The sequence below is a fragment of the Acartia tonsa genome, chromosome 15 (assembly GCF_053477335.1).
Source record: "Acartia tonsa isolate MP-2025a chromosome 15, ASM5347733v1, whole genome shotgun sequence".
In the NCBI taxonomy this organism is placed as follows: Eukaryota; Metazoa; Arthropoda; class Copepoda; order Calanoida; family Acartiidae; genus Acartia; species Acartia tonsa.
Window position 1 is genome coordinate 18,123,448 of NC_137274.1, and position 25,283 is coordinate 18,148,730.

At 29.2% G+C, this 25,283-nt stretch overlaps 1 protein-coding gene across 2 annotated transcripts; it reads right to left on the minus strand.

The window, feature by feature from the left end:
- Positions 1 to 786: 786 nt before the first annotated feature.
- Positions 787 to 24,913, minus strand: LOC145307427 (uncharacterized). Of its 2 annotated transcripts, XM_080149868.1 has the most exons (8): positions 24,541 to 24,913; positions 10,346 to 10,406; positions 9,250 to 9,339; positions 8,591 to 8,652; positions 7,180 to 7,311; positions 6,797 to 6,808; positions 3,037 to 3,136; positions 787 to 2,728 (listed from the first exon to the last, which is right to left on the minus strand). In XM_080149868.1, exons 1-7 carry the CDS (start codon positions 24,793 to 24,795, stop codon positions 3,098 to 3,100), a joined length of 651 nt encoding a protein of 216 aa, XP_080005994.1. In that variant the 5' UTR covers positions 24,796 to 24,913; the 3' UTR covers positions 787 to 2,728; positions 3,037 to 3,097. The 2 variants fall into 2 exon arrangements, with proteins under 2 accessions (XP_080005994.1, XP_080005995.1); XM_080149869.1 differs by lacking the exon at positions 6,797 to 6,808 and having other exon boundaries at positions 24,541 to 24,912.
- Positions 24,914 to 25,283: the final 370 nt, after the last annotated feature.

The following is a 25,283-nucleotide window of genomic DNA, read 5'->3' on the forward strand; positions in this document are numbered from 1 at the left end:
ATCCCTACTTTTTCAGAGCTTTGCTTTTATGGATGTTTTCATACTTGTTTAATTAGAAGAACTGGAAAATGTATGGGCTACTTTGCTATTTTGACCTCCCCCCCCTCCCGAAAACGTATTATAAGTCCCTAAAAAAGGGGTGAATTCTGCTGTTTACAGGATCTTAGAGCACTTACAGCTACATAAAACCTGCTACATAATAATAGAATAAAATAGAATTTGAAATAAACTTTTATATTTTTTTTGGGGGGGGGGGAGAAGAAATCTGTCGAAAGGTGATATAGGTATGAATCTCGGCCCGACAACGTTAGAAATGGTTACTACTGCTACTATGTCAGGTGTGCAACATAAACAGTTATTAGCCTGTTACACTGCAATTCAAAAGCAGAATCGTCACCGAGCCCCAAAGAGGTCATCATTATGCATTACACAAAGACAAAACCGGTTTTTGCCTCCTCAATCTTCAAAGATAAATCCTTATATTAAAGTAACAGGATGTCTTTCTTTTGTTTGTTTGTCTGTACCGAAGGATCTTGCTAGCCGCTGAACCGATCGGGTTCTCCTTAACAGGGTAACTTCTCATGGGTCACGGGGAGATTTATAACTATTTTGGGGGAGGGTACCACCACCCTCCCAAGAGAAATCACAAAAATTCGAAAATTTAAAAAATATTCTTAGAGACTTCAACGCAACATAGACATTAGATATTTGAAATAAAAAAAAAATCATTTAAAGTGCCACTAGAGGCCTCCAGGGGCGTATCCGCTAATTTAACAATAAAAAAACTACACTAAAATTGAATTTATTTTTGTTTAAAACATTCAACTTTCAATGAACTCACATTCTACTTTATTTCAGAAAAGAAAGAACAGCTTAAATAATAATTAATAACATTTACAATAATTGTGATAATTAATAATAATAATAATTATATTAGTACATTAGTAGTAGTTTATTATATATATAATTAATAATAATAATGTTAGTTCGGTTTAACAAATCCGACAAAAACAACATTTGTTTTGTTTTTAAGAGTCAAGAAAAAAAGATGAAAAACTTACAAACTGACAAAAAAAGGAGAGCTTCGACTTAAAAGGGGGAAGGGGAAGAAAGGGATTTAAAATTGGCGCGAAAAAATTCAAGATGGCGACTAACTTTCCCGCTCTTTTCCATTATTTCTATAAAATCAGGGTAAAAAGCAATTAAAATTCACTATTAATTTATTATTAACTAATGTAAATAAATAAATAACAGCATCTCCCCTTTTGCAGTTGTTTTAAACATACAAGTTTTTCATTTTAAAAAAGGCATAAAAAAAATAAAAAATCACACTTAATAATTATCATCCTATAGCATAAAAAATAGAATAATAATATAATAAAAAGGTAGAGAGAGAGAGAAAGAGATATTTATTTAGTTTAAAGCATTTACAAATTTGTTTGGAAAAGCTTGATGTGCTAAAAAAATTTCATTAAAAAAATTAAGATTTGAAAAAAAGGTATTTCTGTAAAGAAAGCATGATTTAAATATATAATACACCAATAAAAAACAAATTAGAAAAGCACAGAAAAATTTAAATAGAATTTGTTTTGAATGAAAAAGAAAATTCCTATTCTAATTCAGTTTTACATGTTTGATATTAGAATTTATCATTGGTGGGATAAAATAAAAATTCATTGGAATGGATAAATGGGCTTCAAGTAAATTTTTTTTTAATAACATGGTTCATAAATATTTATAGAAGCAGTAACATGTGACTATACTATCAGCCGAGATTTGGAGCCTGAGACTTTGATATCCAGCTGTTTGATATAATCTTTGAATGAAAATGAGTGTTTAGACATAGTGATTTTAATCTACAGTTGTCAATTTTGGTTGCTCTTTTTAAAGAACTTTTTTAAGCCAAGTTTTTTTTTTATTATTTTAAGATAACAAGGATGTTAATTATGCTGTACAGGTAAGCCAGTGGTTAGAAGAAGATCTGACAACACAAAGCTGATCTGCAGGTGATGGTAATATTTTTATCTTTGTGCTGTCAGCTCAACTTGTTGCAGGGCCACCTCAATCTTAAGACTTTTTTTTACACTTTGGTTATTTGACAACTAATTTTACTTGGATGGGGGAAAAAACATTTTGATGGTGATATTAAAACTTTTTTCTTTAAAATGCAAAATTATTTTTCTTTTTGTAAATGCATATTTAATATTTTCACTATAACATTCAGCAACATTGGTTTAAACACAGAAATTTAAAATCTGTGAATTTTGGGAGAAAATTAAAAACATAAAATTATCCCAATATATTAGAAATTTTTGAAAATAACTCTTTTTTGGCCCCAAATTATGAGTTTTTTTAAAGTGAGAGGGTAAAATAAAAATAATTTCAGAGCAGATAGCAGAGGGTGGGAAAGGGAGGAGTAACAGTTTCTAAAAAGTTCAGAGTGATAACTTTTAACAGCCACATTTTTTAGAGAATTGCATTGAGAAAAAAATTAACAATAATCAAAGGACTAAAACTCTCTAAAAAATGGAGATTTTTTGCTCATTGGTGGCAGTGTTGTCATAAGGTGCAGAACAAGGTGGGTGTTGAGATGAGAGGGGCAGAGGGGCAGGGGGGAAGTGGAGAGTTTTCTTGTCTGCCTTTTTTTTATTCTTGCAGGTTTTTTTGATTTGATGTAGAATGTTGTGTTCACTCTGAACCATGTTGTATTGGTTTGCACTATCAGGCCCTGGGGGGAAAATGCTGAATCATTATATAATAGTAACAATCAATCTGTCTGTATGTCTGTACCAAAGGTTCTTGCTGGACCTATATGGTTCTCCTTTACAATTTAGCTTCTCATAGGTCCTGTAGAAGGTTTCTAACCGTTTTTGGGAGGGTACCACCCACCACCCTCCCAAGAGAAATCCCCTGAAATATATTTTTACTTTTCTTTTTAAAACTAAAATGAAAAGTGGTGATGATTGATCCTCCCCCCCCACCCCAAGTATCAAGTGTCACTAGAAGCCTCTAAATCTGAATAAATTCAGCAGTTACCCTGTGTGAGTGTACTGTGGATGAGTGAGAAGGGGCTGAGAGAACCAGTTCCAAATTATTCTTACTGTTCAACATACTGTCCCTCAGCATATTGCTGATCCTAAACAACAACAAACTAGGGTTGGGCCGGATACTTTTTTGGCCGGATACTGGATATCCGGATGATTTCTAATGCCAGTTATCTTGTATACGGCTGGATATCTGGCCAATGCTGAATATCAGGCATATAACCGGATAACTGTTTATCTGGCATTATAAATCAGCCGGATATCAGATATCCGGATATTTTCAATATTCGGATATCCAGCCAAACCGAATATCCGGCCCAACCCTACAAAAAACATTTCAAGATGAAGAACAAAATAATAATCTTTAAAAAAAATTATAATGAAAAGTTTTATTGTAATAGTTGGAAGGAGAAGTTGATTTTCAAATTTAATATTTTTAAAATATATAATTTTTCTTTTGCAGAACAATCAACTTATTTATCCAATTTTTGAAAAAAAAGTACTAAAAACCAAAAATTTGAAAAAGACTAAATTTTGATAAACTTGAAAATTTGGAAACTTAATATATTTTAAGATGCCTTATTTTGAAAGTTAAGCAATACATTTTAATGAAATTTTTTGCTAAGTTTTAGAAATATGTTATTGGTATTTACTTAACTTGCAAAATATAGGTTTAAAATATTACAGATTAATAATGGAGAATCTTTTTGTTAGCTAATACTTAAAAAATGCATAAAATAAGGGAGAAGGCACCTCAACACAAACATGTTGCCTCAAATTTTATGTGAATTTAAAAAAAAAATTAAATTTTTAATTTTAAATTTCTTTGGTTTGTAGGGGTGCCAAAACCCTTAAGTAATTAAAGAGCTATTTAATATAAATAATCACTATGTGTGAAGTAATCTAAATATCTGATTAATTGTAAAGATGTGAAAATATACAGAGATAGGCAAATGACAGATAAAATAATCTCCACCAAAAATTTTTTTTGGAGAATTATTTCTCATCCATTAACCTAGCCCTTAATCCCTAAAATATATCTAAGAAAAATAAGATTAAAATAAGAAGTAAATCATTATGATTAAAGTTATAGAAAATGTAAACTTCCAGAAAATATTTTATAAAAAAATGGAATTTTTGTGGGGGGAGGGGATTTATGAATAGTCAAACTAATGATGAGACAGGCTAAGAAAATAACTATCATAGATGGAATAAAAACATAGCACTGCACTACAGACCAACTGACAGACTTACAGTGCAGCCAAGGAGAGAGAGAGGAAACAATGGGTTGTTTAATATACTAGTCCCCAAAGTTTTATAATAACAATTTCTTATTTGTTGACTAAGCAACTTTGGGGACTTCAGTGAAATCGATTGGCGGGTTAATTAAATTTAATGTTTAAATATTTCTACCACAATTTTTTATTACAGCAGGCGTAATTTTGTGTATCAACATTGGGGATGTACATCAATTTATCAGCCATTGTTTTATCCCTTTAGATCCCTGGCAGCCATGTTGCTAGATATTCTAACAAATAATAATACTTAATTTGGGTTGAAAAAATTTAAAAATGACAATTGTAAAAAAATAATTATTATAAAGTAAATTAACTTTGTAAAAATCTAAAAAATATACTAAATTGATATTTTTAAAACTATAAGTGTTAAAGAAAGTAAAAGAAAAAGTTTTCATGATTATTAAATATCTTTTTTTATGTTTGAGGATTTTTCAATTTCCACGATTTTTTCTACTTTTTTCGCAAAACACAACCTTTTTGAACAAATATGGCAAAATCTCAAAGCTTTCCTGGAAAGCAAACATATTAATATTTGGGTTAGTTTACACAAATATACATAATTCTTCTTTGAAGATATTTAAAAATCATGATGTTTTTGTAAAGGTGCTTTTTATAACTATGTAGTGAAAAAGGGGTGATTTTCTTGTAACTTTTGAAAGCTTTTTTTTATGAAATAGGAAAGTCTTAAAAAGCAATAAAGACAAAGATTTAAGTATATTTTAATTTAAAACTTCTAATTTATACACAAAAAAAGGGTTTTGAATAGAATATACTATGAAAATCTTTGCCTTTATTGACACTGTATAAATATTTCATTATTTAAAACTTGTATTACTCTTAATTCATCAAAATAGACTATTTACTATAAAAAATATATTATTAATATTTTTTACAGTATGGCTTCAAAATAGATTAATATCTGCTGGATTAGAAAAGTTCATAGTCAGCATTACAGAAAATTTTCCATAAATATTAGAATAAAAAGCATTGTAACACAAATTTTAAATGATAGAATCAAATATTTACAGTGTTTTTTTAAAACTATTCCAGTTTCTTATTTCTATTTATATTATCAAACCTGATACTGATTTTACAAGAAAAAGAATATTTTCATTATTTTTTTGATATTTTGATTAATCAATAAAATAAATAAATTTTAATAAGTGATTTTTTTATTAACTTATTTGCAAATTTATTAACCTCCTGTTTTCTTTCTTTCTTTTCAACACTTTCCCTCTCTCTCTCTCACTCTATTTATTTATTTCCTCTCCCTTTATTTCAACTTTTTTCTTTCTATTTGATGAAAATGTCATTGCTTTAAAAAAAAAGAAGTTTAAGATACAATACCAGCACAACAAAAGACAAAATGACAAAACTTAAAAGACTAAAACTGTTACTCTTTTACAACATTATGACAATATGCAAAGTTTAATTTCTAAAATCTGCTAAAACCCAGTGAAGGGGGCAATAGACTGTAAACAATTGTTAGCTTAAAAAATGGATGGGTAATATTGAATCTTGAAACAAAGTCTAAACACTTCCACCAATAATTTAAAATAAAGGCTCAAGGGTTTATTTTGTTTCTTATAACAGGGGGGTTACATTAAGTTTTTGTCTATTGTTCCATCTCAAAATATCTCAGAACAAACTTGTCTATTGAACTTTAATTATTTAATGTTTAGGAGAAATATTGTTGAAAACTAATGACTCTTGGACCAAATTAAAGTATTGAAAAAAACTTACAGGGTATTTAAAAACTTTTTAAGTGTTTAAAGTAATGCAGCTACTATTTTAAAATTGAAATTGGGAAGGCTTGACGGTCAATTCCCCCCCCCCCTTCCTCCCCTGAAGAAATAACCACTTGGCACAATAATAAATTATTTCTTTGTTTATAAACAACTTTTTAAAATTTAAGAAATTTTTTTTCAATTTTTAAAATTACAAAATATTTTTTTGTCAAAAATTTAAAATTATTTTTTTTAATAGAAAATTGTTTGCTTGTTTCTCCTGTGCTACTTATGGATATAATTATCTTTGTTTATTAACTTAATTTATTAAATACCCTGTGTCCAAATAAAAATTAAATGTCATATCTGAAAGCTTTCAAAGAAAAGAAGCTATTTTTCATTTTTTGGAAACTGCGAATTTTGGTTTTTTGGATTACTTTTTTTTGGAGGGGGGGGGGGGTTGGATTTTAGCCCATGTTTAACACCAGTATCCCAAGATTTGATGAGTGGATCAATGAAAAAAGTTTGAATAGGTTAGGTTAAGTAAGAGTTTAAATTGCCTGTGCCCCTCAGGGGCTTGTAAAACCTTTCTTTTTTTAAATTGGCAATCTATTTTTTAAAAATAAGATAATACCTATTTTTTTCTATCCTCCTAAAATTGTTGTAAAAAACATTTAATTTTAAATTTTTTCCAAAATTCGCATTTTCAATTTTTATTTTGTTTTACCTGATACTGGGACTAGTAAAAAAAGAAAAATAATATTATTTTTTTATTACTTTATCAAAAAATTTGATCTCAGCCATAAATTATGTTCAAATCCAAACTTTCAAAAACTCACCAACAGCTTTTAAAAAATATTTTTTTTACCAAATCATTGGAAAAATAAGATTTTGGTACTTTTTGAAAGTTTAATTTTCTACTTTTTTAACTTTTGACAAACTTTATACAATTATTTCTTATTAGGTAAAGCTATGGTTTGAATTCCTGTTTAATTTTTATGAAAACTGAAAAATTATATCAATTTTAGGGATAATTAGGATACTCCAAATTTGACCAATGTAAAATAGCCCAGAATTTTGTGGACAATAATTTCCAGTCAAAAATATTACCTGATCATAATACTGTTGGTCCTGGTACACCTCCTCACCCTGCTGCATGGCTGCTGGGTCAGGAACCTCTTCCTCCTTCTTCATGCCAGGTATGATGCCCTGTACCTGGCCCATCACACCTGTTGCCAGACCCTGCAAAAAGGGGATCATTTTTTTTTCTCATATTCATTCCAATCAGGTGGATAGGAACCGGTTCTCATCCTTACGAAAAAAACTATGTTTAGCATCGTATTATAACAAGCTTTCTACGAATATAAAAATGTACAATCATAAGATTAAAACCAGTTTTTTTAGCCGGTGCCTTCGGCACCACGGGGTTAAAAAACAAGTTTTAATCTTATAATTGTACATTCTATATCCGCGGAAAGCGGTTTATAATACGATTAAAGAAATAACTATTCTCATATTCATTCAAAACTGATTAATAACCAGTAGATTAGAACCGGTTAGAACCATTATAATATGTTGCGAGAAATAAAAATTCAAGTAAAGTTGTGTGTAATAGTTTAGTCAAATGCTCTTTTTAAGTCAAACTGTTCTTAATTATAACCAAACGTTCAGTATAAATTGATGTAATTCATATGTAGAGATGAAATACAACCAGACCACCCCCTTTGAAATTTTCAAAAAAAATGTTCCTTTCCATCTTTTATCATTCTAAAGACTAACACCCCCTGACTGACAAATGTCTGTGCACGTCTTTATTAAAAACAAGAATTCATCCTCATTTTACTTTGAATGTTTTGTTTTAGAGGGTTAAATGCCCCCCCCCCCCCAACCCACCATTATTTTCAAATTTGAAAACAAGGGGGGGAGGGTTTATATGCTCTGTAGACACTTTGAGATATAGCACCCAGTTTAGGATTGCATTGTCATAAGTCATAATTGGGTTGGATAAATTTAGATTAATAGCTTCATCAAAGGTGCTTTTTTTGGTAGAATTTTTATTGTAGTGTCGCCCTGTATAGAGTATTTAATAGTAAAAGAAGTTATGATTACCAACAGGGCTTAACTATACCCCCCCCCCAAAAAAAAAATATATCTTTCAAATTTTTAGAAAAGATGTTTATAATTATTTGCATGTGGTATTGTTCTTTACGCTATAGATTTCTAATTGTGGTTCATATCAAACGCCTTTATTAGGTCAAAGAAACATTAAATATATATATTATATAAATACAAATAATATATAATATAATTTTAATTATATATATAATATGTGTTACATATAAATATATATTTATATTATATTGCCTTATATCATAAGAATTAGAAGACAATTCTATTACTAATAGTTTCTTTTTGTTGAAACTTTATTTGTATTCTCTCTTCCTATTGGCTAGAAATATGTATTCCCTCTTCCTATTGGTTAGAAAAATGTATTCTCTCTTCCTATTAGTTGACTACTTACCCCAACTTGTCCCAATGGAACAGCTCCGGCTTTAGCAGCAACACCTTCTTTCAATGAATGTGCCTGAATTGGTTTTTATTTTGATCAAAAATATAGTGAAAGTCAATGATGATTCTGGTAATGATTAGGTAGATAAGGTATTGATTTTTTTACCTTTTTACACAATTTTTTCATAAGTAAGTTATCCTATTTTTATTCAAGATGTTATAACCGAAGCAACTCTACAATCAAGTCTTAAAATTGTTTTTGTAAGTATGTCCTTGTAAAGCAATCTAAAGACATATTGATATGGATGAACATTTAAATAAAATGAAAGTAAGGGGAAGTTGTTTATGTCCGGTTAGATTCTTTTATGCTGGGTAATGGGTAGTCCCGCATGGGTTAGCCATTTAAAACAGGAATCTAAAGGGATAAAACAATGGCCATTCATGTACATCCTCAATGATGATACACAAAATTATCCCTTCTGTAGATTACAATTAATGATTGAGACGTTTGGACACTAATTTTAATGAATCAACCAATCAAAAAGTCAATAAAAGTTTCCGAAGTTATTAAGCCAAGCTTTCCTATCATAATGGATGTTGTTATTCTTTTTTAATTAAGGTGGGGAGAGGGGATGGAAAATTATTGCAGATTGTGTAAAATTTGATCAAATTCCTTCATCATAAGTCCAGCAGCGAAACCCATGGCACCGGGCTGTGCGCCCTCCACTGGGGGCAGCCCGGTTGCAGGGTCTATAATTTCTCCCTACACAACAGAATTGTCATTATTTTTTGGAGGAGTGGTTGATGCTATGATCAGTAAACAGACAAATCTCAAAATCATGAACTTCAGCAAAAAGGTTGTGCAATGAAAAAGGTTGGTGATATACGTATTAAATTGAAAAGAGAAAAAAAGAAGAACTTGTTTAATTATCAGGGATCTAAAGGGATAAGACAATGGCCAATAAATGGATGCATTTCCCCAATGATTAAACAAAATTTCCCCTTATGTAGATTACAATAAGTGGTTGAAACGTTTGGAAACTCAACTTAATAAACTAACCAGTCAAAATTCTATAAAAGTCCCCAAAGTTGTCAAGCCAATTGTAAAGAAAACAGTATCATAAAACTTAGGGGACAAGTGTAATAAACAGCTTAATGTCCCCTCCCTCCCTAGATAGGACTAATACAAAGCTTATTTATAAGCAAATGTCAATTAATAGTCCAGCCTTTCAAAAAACTTTCGTTTTAGACACAATAACGGACAGACAGACAGACAGACATAATACCACTTTTATCTAAGGTATACACATGTTCGAGAAGAAAAAGAAAAGTCAGCCAAAAATCTAATTAACCATTGAAAAAGGACACATAGAAAATGTCACATTTTCTATTAATATCGGCTACGCCCTCTGAAGGCCTCTAGGGGCACTTGGTGTTTGAAGAAAACGCCCCAAACTATCAATTTTAGTTTTAAGAAAAAGTAAACAAAATTTTGGGAGGAATATTTTTTTTCTTAGGACGATTTTTCTTGGGAGGGTCGTGGTACCCTCCCCCAAAATAAAATAGTTATACACCATCCCAAGACCTATGTGAAGCTACATTGTGAAGGAGAACCATATTGGTTCAGTGGTTGGCGAGATCTTAAGGATTAACAACTGCATGTTATAGAGTAGCTGTGTTATTAATATTTGTATTTAGAAAATTAGCAAAATAAAAAATAGAAAATAGACATCTTGTGGTTAAATTCTGAATTATAATAATGACTATTCCTGTTCATTGTAAACTGGTTCTGCAGGTGGCACCTGTTCTCCTCCAGCTCCGAAGGGGGCCTGAAAATTGTGGAAAAATTGATTTTCACCTATATCTATCTATCTACATCGTAGCTGTGTTTAGTGCTTTAGCAAAATGGGGATAGATGTGACCTCTTTTGGCAAACCTATTCTATTGACGTCATAGTAGAAGGATAATGAGAAAGGGAAGGGGGAAGAAATATCCTAGAAAAGAGATGGGGTATGGGGTATTTCCTGACGTCAATAGAATAGGTAGGTCAAAAGCAGTGACATCTATCCCAATTTTGCTAGGGCACTACAGACAGCTACACATAAGATCTGTTTAATATTTTGAATTTTTATTAGTTTAATACCAAGCAAAAAATTACTTTGAAATCTTATCAGTCATACTGAAAAATTAAGTATAGCATTGTATTATATTCAGTTTTCTTGTACATTTTCATAATCGCAGAAAGCTGTTTATAATCAGATGCAATAAATAACTATTACATTCCATGTAATAAAAATTAGAAATGTTTTTATATTCCATTTCAAGTATAAATGAAAAGCAGTCTATTTATAGGTTCAATTAGGTAGCAAAGCTTTGTAAATTCTTATGATATGTTGTATTTATTATGATTATAAAAAAGGGTTCCAAAGAAATAGGTGCTTATGATTTAGTAGAGAAAATTTTTCTAGGCCACTTAGTTTGTTTTTTTGCTTGGTTAAACAATAAAGATCTAAAAAGTCAAAACATTAAACAAGACTAAACTACATTTATTACTAACAAAAAGTCAGATTCTTCAGAGTCAAATATAAATATTTAGTCACATAATTTTTTTAAAGTCCTATTGAGGAGATTGGATAAAATTTAGTCAAGTATATAGGTAAAATTCAAAAGCTTTTAGTTTTTTTAGCCACATGTAAATACATTACTTATAAGCCAAAAAATTGAATAGTTCAAAATACTATAAAAAAGTTTATTATAGACTAGATGATTCCTGTAGAATAACTTCAGGGAAAAAATTATGTGATTAAAAGTAAGAATATAACTAAAGTCTTAGATCCCCATAATTTGTTTCCATTTACTCCCTAAAAATAATTTTATATTCTTAGACACTTGATTTTTGACCTGGGTAATGACTCTCAAGATCTGACTGATTGTTAGTCAAATCAATCAATTACAAGAATAAGAAAGAATATATCCAAAAAAAAAAATTACTGATAAAATTGTATCTTAGCGAAAAAAAAGTTTTAAATTTAATAACTCTTGGTATAATGGCTGATTGATCACAATGTGGGATAAAGCTCAAATATTAAGTTATATCTTTTTAAGTTTTAATCAGGAAGTATATTATAGAAAATTAATTTCCTAGGAGGGTGAAATATTAGATGTATACTGTTAATCCCAAACTTTTAGTCATAAAATTACAAAATGAGCCAAAAGCCTTATTATTAGTTGGCTTTTCTATTTGTATATCTTGATACCTTGTAGTATTTTTATGTAAATTGTTTAGTCAAATATTTATTCTTACTCTTGCTATTGATGTTACAAAAGTTAGTGTTGTTGTTGATATATTTTTCTGGTTATTACATAGATACACTGACACACTGATACTGACTCTGTGTTTGCTACTCAAGTATCCTGGATCATACCTAACATTATTTGTTTAGTTAAAAATCTTAAAATTGTGGCATGGAAAAGCAGGCTTTTTTGGCAAGGAATCTTAGAACCACTGAAAAAAATTTAATTATATAAATGACCAAAAAAATCAGCCAAAACAATAATAGTCCCCAAAATTATGTTACAAGTTATGCTATAATCCAGGGTACAAAAGGATATGTTATCTAAAGAAATTATATCTACCCATCATCTAATTTATTTCACACTATTACTGTATTAAAGAATGAAACATTTTTTGCAAATTTAAAAAAAATTAATAATAGCAAATATTATTACTTTAGATTTTTTTTAGAAATCTGCAAAAAATGTTTTACCATTTTCCTATTTTGGATTAAGGCCGATTAAAGCTACGTGCAGACACTCCACTACATTTAGATATGATAGCAAGTTTTTTTTTAATTTACGCATTACACATGTTTTTTTTTTATAGTATGACAAAAAATACCCAGAAATTTATGATTTTGATAGAAGGGCCCAGTCACAATCCATAACCCTTCTTTAAAAATGCTTTAAATTATGAGAAAAAAAACTTTCTCTTTTTCCAAAATAGAAATTAAATTGCGACCTGGCCCTAGAAAAATATTGATCATTTCTTGGTATTTAAAATTTAATTTCACAAAACCTAGATCAACAATATGTATATAGCACCTAATTTTTTTCAAACTCTTTTTATTGTTATAATCTTGTAGAAAAAAATTTCTTAAAAAACAATTAGCTGCTATATATTAATTGTTATCCCTGAAACACAAGACAACATTAAACCTGAATTTAAATCATTATTTTAAATTATGTAATTTATTAATTTATATTTTGTTTATAGTGTAAAAAATTTAACTTATTTCATGTTTATATCCTAAAACAAGAATTACTATGAGATATTGAAGATGTATGTCTTCAAGAAATGATTTTAATTTATTTGATGTAATAATTCAATAAGAATAGAATTATAAAATCTTTATTTGAATTAAAACTATTGATCTTTAACTAATCTTTACAAAATTATTTAGTTAATTGGTATCAATTCTTTTTATATCATGAATAACCCCCATCATTTAGATAAAACTCTTTTTTTCATACAAAGAAAGTTTTAATTAAAGTTTTAAATTAATATGAGAACAATATTTAAATATAAGTAAATTTCTTAATTAATTTTAATTTTTAAATACTTCATAAATATAAGCAACTTTTATCATATATCATGATTAAACCCTTATCTGATACCTAAAAGAGAAAATGCTATACATGTATGTGTGTGCCCCAACCCCTCTCAAATTATTTTGGTTCTTTGGTAGTTAAACCTTTCAAATATCTTTAAAAATTAGGAAAAAATAATCAGCTTGGTTTAAATTTCTAAAGTAAAATTATTGCTTGAGTTACAAATTATGCAGAAGATATATTATCTTTCCATTGTATTATTGTTCACCATATATTCTTATTAAAGGGTATTTTGTAAAATAATAAAGAATTTCATGTATGAATATGCATAGAAAGTGTTTTTATTTAATATTCAAAATTTTCACCATATATCATTATAATCTTTTACTAAAAATTTAACTAAAAATAAATGTATCATTTAATTTTCAAGATGTCATATAATCTTTTCATAGTGCTAAAGTGTTTTTTTTTTCTGATGCTATACTAGGAATCATGCTGTACAAAATGTTGAAAAAGATTTAGCATATAAATTATAAATTATTTTCATAGTTAAGTTTATTAAATTAATATGCTAAAATCTTTATTTCCTCTTTTCTACTTGGATTTGTAAAAACTGTAATGTTTTAGGTTATACAAAATAAAAGAGAGAAAATTTTAATATTTCTGATTGATTCAATGATTACCCCCTATTGTGTACACTAATATACAGTGAGCATAAACAACTATCTTAATAATTTTTTACCAAAAATAGTAGAAATATCAAAAATATTTTTTTTAAACTCAATATTTTAAGTTAATAAAAAAAATACTTTTCTCAGAAAGATATTACTTTAAAAACATATTTTTGGAAAAATATATTTTGATATTTCTACTCTACATGGACCTAAAACTTTAGATACAACATCCAGAGTACATTTAGTTGAAGTAATAATTTAATTTTTGTCAACACATTAATTTGTCTTTTTATACCTATTTAATAGCTTTTTCAAAATACACATATTAAAAGCTGCATGGTTTATAATAAACTATTTAGTGTATAATTAAAATCTTAAATCTGCAGCTTTTAAAACTGTGTATCAATATCAAGGAGAGGAACATTTATAGAAAAGAAATAATTTAAACAGATCATATAACACTTTTTAAGATTCCATACTTTTATGTCTTGCTAAAAAAAATTACAAAATCCTAAATATGTTATCTGAAAGGTTCTATTTCATGTTCCTCTCCCCCTAAAAAAGAAAGCAGATGATGAACTCTAAATGGTTATTCCTCAATTTATATGGAGTTATTTATGCAATTGGCTAGCTTAAAATTCTTGTGGGGGGGGGGGGGGAAGAATTTAACAGGATTGAGTTTGACAAAGTAAAATTCTTAATTCTTCTAACTTTAGTGTTTATCAAAAATTGGAGGAAGATCCTTTTAAAGTCAATCATGCTCTTCTTTCTGTTGTTCCCCCCAAAAAAATTAATGCTCAACATGCAACATACCAATTTAACATTTTACCTTAAACTGATCAGGACATGTAGAGAGAATACATTATTATATTATTATAAAATATTTACAAATTAATACCGCATTAAATGAAGACAAAATTCATTGTAATAAAATATTCTATAATCGTTATATTCTATTTAGAATTAGTATATTTCCTTAACCAATATTTGTTTGAAATATTGTTTTGTTTTATAATAATATGATACTCCTATATATATCCAAAATTCTTGATACTTATTTATTACTATCTTTTCTAAATTTTATATAATTAGTTTTTCTTCTTCTAATTGCAAACATTTGTCTTTCTCAAAGGTACTTTTGTCATCAATATTGTTTTTGATTCAGGTATCTCCTTCTCTAAATGTACTATGGAAATTTAGAATACTGGGATTTGTAAAAGTACATACACAGGCTTATTTTATTATTATTAAGTGGCTACTGCAAAAATAATACTTTATCTTTCTGGTATTCCTGTCTCTCTGTCATAATTTACTTCAGTTATATATTAATGTTGTACTTATAATGTGTACTTCTAATTTTACTCATTGTTTTTATTTATCCAAGATTTATCCATTTTAACAATACATTGAAATGTACACTAGCTATTATGGTTCCTATGTACCAATATGTTAGGTAAACCCTTTTTCTATAATATTTTAACTTGAAACTTGTTTTTGTTCTTTTCTATTTTCTTTGAAAAAGGAGGAGAAGAAAATGTATTTCTAGGGAAAATTGAAATATATTGCTCATCAAAACTTTAAGAACCCCAATTAGAAAGAAAACTTAGGGATCTCCAAAACTTTCATTTAAATTTCTATGATTCTGTTTACAGCCCCCACATTGTTGTAATGTATAATAAGTGTATAATATATGAAAACGAATAATATACATACAAAGAATCTAAGATGATCAATGTAGCAGAAAATAAATAACACATATTTCCAGATTTTAGCTTTTGTGGAGATAACTTTTTCAGCCCAAGAGCTACCAAAATAATTCTTTCAAGTCATGTTATAACCAATCCCACCCTGAAATATAATAAAATGATGAGTTTAATCTCTAGAAGTAATTGATTGAAAAAAGGTTACACAAAATTAAGAATAAACATCAAAAGTGGATAAAAGTTCTTGTGTTAATTATTTTGCTGCTTTTATGATCATTTCACCTAACTAAGGACCTTCATCTGCCTTAAATAACAGGAATTGAACTGCTTCCTAAAATTTGCAAACTTATTATATGGAATACAAATAAAGTATAAAATAAATAACTTTTCAAAGGCCACACATAATCTTTCCTAAATGTGCCTTAAAACATTTGGGATAGTAAAGGTTTACATATTCTTGTATTTATTTTTGGTAGAATATTTAGTATTTCTATATTTATTAAATTATTTCTACACAATAGTAAGATTTGTACTTTAGGGTATTTATACATTTTTATACTCTTTATTCAATACATCCTTTGTTTTAATTTTATGAATGGAAAAATGTTTATTGGAATTTATCTTACAAAGATTTTCCAGCAACAAATTTTTGTGTTATCTATCAGAAGGGGGGTAATGGAACACAGAAAAAGCATGAAACAATGCAAGGACCTACAGCATGACCCTCGAAAAAGTATTTTTAAGCATCTGCAGCCCTTATTTCTCAATGAATTATTAAAAAATGCATATGTCCTTGTTCTCCATAGTATTCCACGTAAGTAGATATAAAAATATTTTTTTTACCTCCATTAACACCGGAGATTTTTAGAGCTAAAGTTTTGAAAAAGTGACTGAGAAAAAGAATTTTTTTTTGTTTCTCTTATTTTTTGGATGGTTATATTATGTTTTTCTGGCAACTGAATAATGAGACACAAAGAAAAACAAGTTAACTAAATATTTCTTTCTTATTCCACCAAAAAATATAAATTTTTAATGGCAAAAAATACTACTGAATGAATTGATTATTTGCAAATTTTAGGTTATTTATTAACCCTTATTTATAGAAAAGGATTAATTATGACAGTTGCTCCGCCTACTTTTCTGACATCTCAATTATTTAATAGGGGGTAAATTAAGCTTTTTAGACTAAAAAATCATTATGTTTATTTTTATTTTCTTTATAACTTTTTTGTTATTAAAGTTAGGATTGTGAAACAAAAAAAAATTTTCCTGTTATATTCATAGAGATTTATTTGGTTTTTTAATTTTAAACAATTTTGCCTAATAAGTAAGTTTTTCAAAATATCATTAAACTAAAAAGACTCAAAAAATATGTGTAAAAAAATGCTTTTTACTCAAAAACTAAATTTTTTATTTCATTTTTGTATAAAGTTTCTGCTAGTAACAAAAATAAAAGGATTTCTAGCTTAATTTTGCTAAAAAAGTCGTTTCATGTTAAAAGTTACTTTTTCCTCAGTCACTTTTTTAAAACTTTAGCACTAAAAATCTCCGGTGTTAATGGAGGTAAAACAAGGATGACAACATCCATAAGTAGCGAAGCATAAACAATTAAATAAGAATTTAGATATTAGTTGACAAAAGCATGCACATTAGGAAAAAATCACGAAACCTTTTCAACATTTGTTAATTTCTTAATATTTATTTATATTTCAGTACTATGACTAACAGACTGACGTTCAAAGTAAATTACATACTGGATGCTCAGAACAACGGGAAATTTAATTTTGATATTTTTAACTACAAAAATTTAAAAAAAACGGACCATAAACACCAAAGATATGAAGAAAAATGTGAAAAATATAAAAATAGCCAAAAACCTGCAAAAAGGCAGTCTGACCGCCATTGATGTGTTCTTGAAACGAAAGGAAATTTTATTTTGATATCTATAACTGAAAAACTTTGGAAATTGGGCCATAAACACCAAAGGTATGGAGAAAAATGTGAAAAATTGAAAAATAGCCTAAAACCTGCTTAAAGGCAGTCTGACCGTCATAGTTGTTTTCTTGAAACGACAGGAAATTCAATTTTGATTCTATAACTGAAAAAATTTTGGAAATCGGACCATAAACACCAAAGATATGGAGAAAAATGTGAAAAATACAAAAATAGCCTAAAACCTGCTAAAAAGCGGTCCTATCGACATTGATGTTTTATAGTTAATTGTGCTCCTTGATAATGGGAATGTTGTCAAAAAATTTCAGCCTTTTATCTTTTATAGGAGCCGAGAAAATCACGTTTCCCCCAAACTAAGACGGACATACGGACAGACGGACAGACGGACAGACGGACATTTCAAATTATAGAGTAGCTTCGCTACTAAAAAATATTTTTATATCTACTTACGTGGAATACTATAGAGAACAAGGACATATGCATTTTTTAATAATTCATTGAGAAATAAGGGCTGCAGATGCTTAAAAATACTTTTTCGAGGGTCATGCTGTATATGAAGCTTCATTTAAATAAAATCTTAGTCAATTGACAGAATGTTAAGGTTGACAAACATACAAGAGGCTTCTGTTTTGACATATTGAATATTAACTAAAGGAATTATTTATCTAGATAGATATATTGACAAAATGAATGTCCAGAGCAAAAGAATTTGATTATTTATTAGTCTTATAAATAAGAATCACAAACAGACAGCTATGTTTTACATAATGATAAGTTTTATATATATTTACATGTATATCTATATCTATATTTGGAGGCCTAATGATAAATGTTTAGAAGGGGAATATCATAGAGGACAATGAAAAAGAGGGTTGGGAAGAGGAGAGGGGAGGAGTTTCAGCAAGGATTAGTATGGATGTAAATACTTATGATCAAAAAATATATATTTCTATATTATATCTTTTAATGTCACAAAACTGGATTTTAATTATTAGGGATGTCTTTGGATAGATAGAAAGTTATTTTGTTATATAGACTGATAGGAAGAAATGTAGATGATTGATGGAAAAAAATTGAAAGATATAGACAAAAAGTTTGATAAAGCAACATATAGATAGCTTGAGAGATAGACATAAAGTCAGATAATTAAATAGATAGCTAATTTTATGCATTTGTGACCTACATTTGCAATTGTACGATATCAAAAGAAGTACAATACAACATTCTTAAGTTGGTTTCTAAAATATCTAGATATTACACATTTCAGAATAAATTACTGTAGAGCAAGCCTTACACTGTGTTTTCCCACTAATAAGACTTTCACAGGAGTATTAGAATCATCTCAAAGCATAGCTTGGTTCTGAACTGATTATTAACTTTACAAAACAGATGAGCCAATGCTGGTATTTGAATGTAATATCACAATATCAATCGATTTAAGGAACCAACCAAAGAATCTTCTATTGTACTTATGTTAATATCATACAATACATAGTGTAGAATACAAATTCTGCATGAATTTACTACTTAGGAATAATGTTTGCGATTTAAGGTTCAAGTTTGCCATCTAAGAAATTTTGATCTCTGTTTGATGCGAACATCTGGGTAATTTAAAAGCTTTTAACATGTGATAAAAATGGTATAACTTTTATTGAAGCCAGGCATATAACTTTCCAGGCTTTCCTAGCCTACATGGCTTAACCAAAATTAAAATTATTGTGTCTTTAAAACTTTTGTTGTAGTCCATTATTGATGGATAGGGCCTGTAAAGTAATAATTGATGACTCTCTAAATTTAAAAAAAAAACTCTTATGGTTTGGCCTCCATCCATCCATACTTTATTACTGATGTCTGATCCTTAATCATACCCTCCATACAATAATTTAAAATTGCATGATGATTCTTGTAACAAAAAGGTGCATTATAACAAGCGAAGCAACATCTTAAAGCAAGCATCTCTATAATCAAATCCTTTTAATGTAAGTATGTCCATTGTAAGTATTTGTATTAAAGCAATCTTCAATAGATATACTGATTTTATGAGTTTTGTTTCCATGGATGTTGTCACTCTTGTTACTGCTACTATTTGTTATTCCAAGAATTTCCCACAGCCTCTCTCCTTTCCAGATCATAACATCATAATTTATCTTCAGACTTAAGTAGGTTTATTGCAAATAACATCTTCTTAGTAGGGAATAGATGGATAGATAGTTACATGCATAAATTGATGGATCTAAGCATAGATATTCAGATTATTAGAGAAACAGGGCACAAGATAAATAATTAAATAAGAAGCCAGCTATATCTAACTTGCCCCAGAAACTAATGACCCAGAGTCAAATTAAGATTGGGTCACTTAAAAGATAATAACCTAGTTCACAAAAGACGTAGGTTGACCTCTGGAAAATTTAGGTCGGCCTAAAGAAGCTTTAGGTTGACCAATTTTATAAAGGCATTGGTTAGTTGTACTTGTTTAGGTTGACCTACAGAATAAATCGGTCAACCTCTAAAAGTTGTTTGTGAACTGGGCATATAACAATCAAAAAGAAATTAAATTTTTTTAGATTGATAGATAGTAGAATAAACAAACTGAAAATTTAATAGATTGACTGATATGAAAATAGATAAACAGTTAATTGCATAGATAGATAAATAGGATTATTAATTGTTTGCTAGATTAATGGATTGATGGAGAAAAATAAACAAACATGACAGATAGATAGATACAGACATTCATCATCTAGACAAATAAATATAAAACAGAATTAGAAACAGTATAAAATTTAAAAATGAAACATATTTAATCTTATTTTTAACAAATGTTAAAACCAAATCTTATTATTTAATAAATAAATTCAAAAGAAAATTAAATTTTTATTGATTTTATGTAAATGGTAAACTTATTATGTAAAAGTTGAAAAGGTATAAATTATTTGGAAAAAAAATTAAATATCATTTTCAGTTTTTCTTAAATTAATAAACTCTTATGTTTTATATTTTTGCTTTATAAATAAATTTTAATTTAATATTGAATAATTTACTGTCAAACAACTTATTTTTTGGTTATTCTCCATTAATATTAGTTCCAGAATTTTCTTTTTTCCTACTGTATAAAACTTTTTTGTTAATAAATTTTATTAGCAATTTGTATGAAGAGAAATTTTCTGTTTCCTTGGCTAAGAGGATTTAGAATATATATAATCTTTTTGAAAGAGATTTAGCAGGAGGGCTCGGCAACCTTGCATAAGCTAAGTTAGATTCTTTAAATAAATTTGGATTGCTGAATTAGCTATGGTTGCCAGATCACCAAAATTGTTTTTGTGAAAAAACCTCCAAAATCGCATAAAAAATCTACAAAAATTAAATAAAATCATATAAGAGTTATTAATAAGATTTTAAAGAACTGGTAGATTTTTGTGTGATTTTGGAGGATTTTTCACAAATGCAGTGATGCAGCGACCTGAATCTTTTATAAGAATCCACCTCAGGGCTTAGCAATCCTGCATAAAACCTGAACTGACAAAATTTTAATTCACAAATGGAATGTCAAAAAAAGGAACACTTTTAGACATCCAGCTGATTTTCAAAATTTTATTGATTGATTTGCAAAGAAAAATGTGGTGCAATTTTCAAGATCATAATGAACATACGCACATAATACTTAATATTTCTATAAAATACATATAAATATGATAAATATTGTATAAAAAATTTAAAGATCAATAAAAATATATAATATTACCTTTTTTGTTAATACTTGAAACTATACATATTTTAGATACAAAACTTCTATCTATTAAGAATATGAAAATAACAAATTTGCCGTCACTGTGGCTTTTAGTAAATTAACTAGATAATAAAAATAATGCAGGGCTATTAGTAAAATAGCTTAAAAGGTGATGATTTTTTAACAATATATGCAGAGTAAAAGTTGATTGTGATTTGAAATAATTAATGATTTATTGATGATTTAGCCCAAAAATTTGAACAAAATTGTAAATAAATTGATACTATATGTATATACTAGCAGCGCTACGCCCCTAGATGTCTCTAGGGGCCATTGAAGTTGGTTGTGGGGGGAGTCGACTTCCCACTTTCAATTAAAAAGATTTTTAAAAATTTTGTGAGAGGAGAGTAATTTTTTTTCTAGGGTTGATTTATCTTGGGAGGGTAGTGGTACCCTCTCCCAAAATAGTAATAAACCTTCCCAGGACCTGCGAGAAGATATACTGTAAATGAGAACCATATCGGTTCAGCGGTTACACAGATCTTTTGGTACAGACAGACAGAGATCCTTTTACTTTTAATTCAAGAATGAAACTTTTCTAGTAGTGAAATTATAATAAGAAATATTTGAATAAAGAGTGTCATTTTTTGCGCATTTTTTAAGTGTAATCGTTTAGTCAAATGCTCTTATTAAGTCAAACTGTTCAAAATTAGAGCATTTGACTAAAGGTTACAGAAAATACCAGAAAAAATGTCCCTCTCTATGAATAACGTTTTGAAAATAGTTAGTTTCTTAAAAAAAATAACATTATTATTATTTCCCCCTCATTACAAAATAAAAAAAAAGTATGTTTTTCATTATACATTAAGTCTTTTTTAAATGTATTTATAACCCTAAAAAATGAGAGAAGTATAATTGAATTAAGACCAAAAAACTAAATTTTTTTTTCCATTTTTGCAGTTTTGACAGCTTGGCTAGCGGCCAAACGGTTGACCAAAAAGCCAAAAAAAATTTTAGTAATTTCTGCGCAATTTTTTACTCTTACAGATTTTAAGAGCTTGTTATAATAATGGATATAGAACATACGTCGATATTATGACAGGGGAAAAATTGTCGTAAATTTAGGTTGCTAACATGGAACTCATATTTTGGTCATTTCGTTCATCCATTAGGAATAAAGGGGATGGAATAAAGGGGGGAGGGGGTTAGCCCCTTGTGAGTTTCACTTTATAAGAGAACATAAAAATCAGGTGTAACATCCAAGAAATAATAGATCCATTGTTATAATATCATTCCAAATAAAATCTGGAAAAATTAAGTGGTCAGCCGTTTGCCTGCTAACGTCTGTCAAAATGGAATAGTCTTAATCCATAAAATATCTATTTTAACATGAATAATAAAATAAAAAAAAAACAAGACGCCTCCATAACAGGAAAAAAAAAATGAAAAAATATTTTTCAACTTCAAGACATTTTTAAAAAGAGACTTAATATCGATTCAACGACATAAAATATTGATATGAAATCATAGAAAATTTGGTACTTATGCTAAGATCAACGTTTTTTTTTACAGATTTTTTTACAGATTTTATGCATTATAGAAAACGTTTGCATATTAAGTAAAAATTTTGAAATATTTAAAGAATTTTAAAAACTATAATGTGCTTTATAAGTTTTTCTAGTATGACTTCAAAACCGATTAATAACCACTGGATTAGAACCAGTTCTCAGTCATACTAAAAAATCATGTATAGCATCGTATTACAGACAATTTTGCACGAACTTTAAAATAGAAGTCATAAGATTTAAAACCAGTTTGAATAGCCTGGACCTGTGACTCATCGGGGCTAACAAAACTGGATTTAATCTTATAATTTTTAAATTTGATATCCACGGAAAGCTGTCTAAAATATGATGCAATAAATATTTTTTAAACCTTTTTTTTATATTTTACTTAACTTTTCCTAAAATGAAAATTAACCACAAAAAGGGATTTTTTTAGTAAAGCTTTTCTATAATTAGAGTTTTTCTGAACATCCCTTCGTCAAATAGAATTATTTGATATTTATTCTTGTTTAATTGACGATTTTAAAATGTATTAAAAAGCTGTAATACACCCATGAATAGGTAATATCAACAAAAAAATTGCCCTTGAATTCAGGGATTTACAGGGATAAGACAATGGCCTATAAATTGATGTCCGTCCACAATATGATACTTCACAACATTATCCCTTTTGTTGATTACAAATAGTGGTTGAAACGTTTGGACACTGTACTCAATGCATCAACCAATCAAACTTAAATAAATATTCCCTAAGTTATTAAGCCAACGAATAAGAACAGGACTGTTGGATTTTAAATTACACTGGTACCCAAAGTTGTTAAACCAAGTTGGCTCAAAACTTTGGGTACTTTTATTGAAATTTTGAATGGTTTAATAGTGTCCAAACTTTTCAACCAACAATTCAAATCTACAAAAGGGATAATTTGGGATGGTGAAAAGTTATCATCCATTGTCTAAAGACTCCTGAAAGGAGGGTAAAGATAAATTCAGGCGTCATTGTCCCCTGCCTGACTATTATAAGTGTGAAAAAGAAGAATAATGATTAAATGGGCTCAAATTATAAATTGCACAGAAACAGTACACCATCCCCCCCCTTCCCCAACTTTATTTCCCTTTCTTGAATGCATTTTCATATAAAGGGAGGCTGCTGGCATGGAGGGGAGGGGAGTGGAGGGGGGGGGGGGAGTATTTGTGGCACGTGATAACAGCTGTGAAGTCAGCTCTGCTATTATCTTCACATAAGAAAATGCGCCAATTACCAAATAATCAACAATTTTTCGCGCCAAAATTGTAAAATTTCCCGCCATAAAAAAAATGAAATGACTTTCCCGCCAAAAAATTAGTCAAAATCCGCCATTTTCTTTTTTTTATTCTTTGGTTTATGCATTTGTTAACACATGACTTTCATCATCATAATAATCGTTTCTCATACTTTATTCTAATTTTCTTACATGTAAAATTTTATATTATTTTATAAATAAATAGTTGTTTTATTATTATAAACTGTAGGGAAACATGCCATGGTCAATGGAAAAGAGTTGTTTATCCCTCTCCAAATTGAGAAAGTACAATAGTCTGTTAATCATAGCATTGCAATATTCAGATTAGAATTATGACAAAATGTCAATAAATCATCAAATATGATGTTTTTCCATCAAGTAGATTAACCTAATCCTATTGACCCAGACATTCCCCCAACGATCAAATACAAATATCGGAGTTAAAATGTTTACCTGAAGTCCGCCAAGAGCTCCCGCCTTTTGTGCCATACCGTCCTTGGCGGCCGCCGCCTTTGCCATGAGCCCCTGGGCAAAGCCCATGGCGCCGCCGCCAGCGGCCGGCTGTACAGGCACCTCCTGCCCGTTCTCGTCGATCATCATCTCCTGCTGTGCGGGGGGCTCGCCGCCCTCAGGGGGCGCCTCGCCCTTGCCCATCTTAGAGGACACAAAGCCGGAGATCTGGTTGCCTAACCCGGAAAACATGGACATTTTGTTCTTGTTCCTGGAAGAAAGGTTTAAAAAATATTTAAGGCTTGTTTTAACAATTAAATCTCAACAAAATGCAATAATGCCCTTTTTGATTGCAAGTCCTTTATTGTTGGGCACGAGATTAAGAACTGGACTTATAAGTGTGGCTGCTATGTACTAGAAGACTGTGTGCCAGTGGACCAGAGTGGACCAAAAAATCCTTGTGACTACTGGTATAAAGTGAGCTCTCTCTCTGTATGTGTGTGTGTGTGTGCTGGATATATTCTGGGGGGAGGGGGAGGGGGGGGGGAGGTTTGGTATTGGCCTCCTGGGCCTTGCTTCTTCCTCTGTCATAATCACTTACCTACACCACCCCCCCCCCCTCCCCTACCCCTACCCTTTCTTCTTAAGCCTTACCATGCACTGTAATATTAGGGGGGGGGGCTGATATTTACCCTTTACAATGACCCAGTAGAGAGGAGAAGGGCCTTTTCCCCACCCTCCAAATG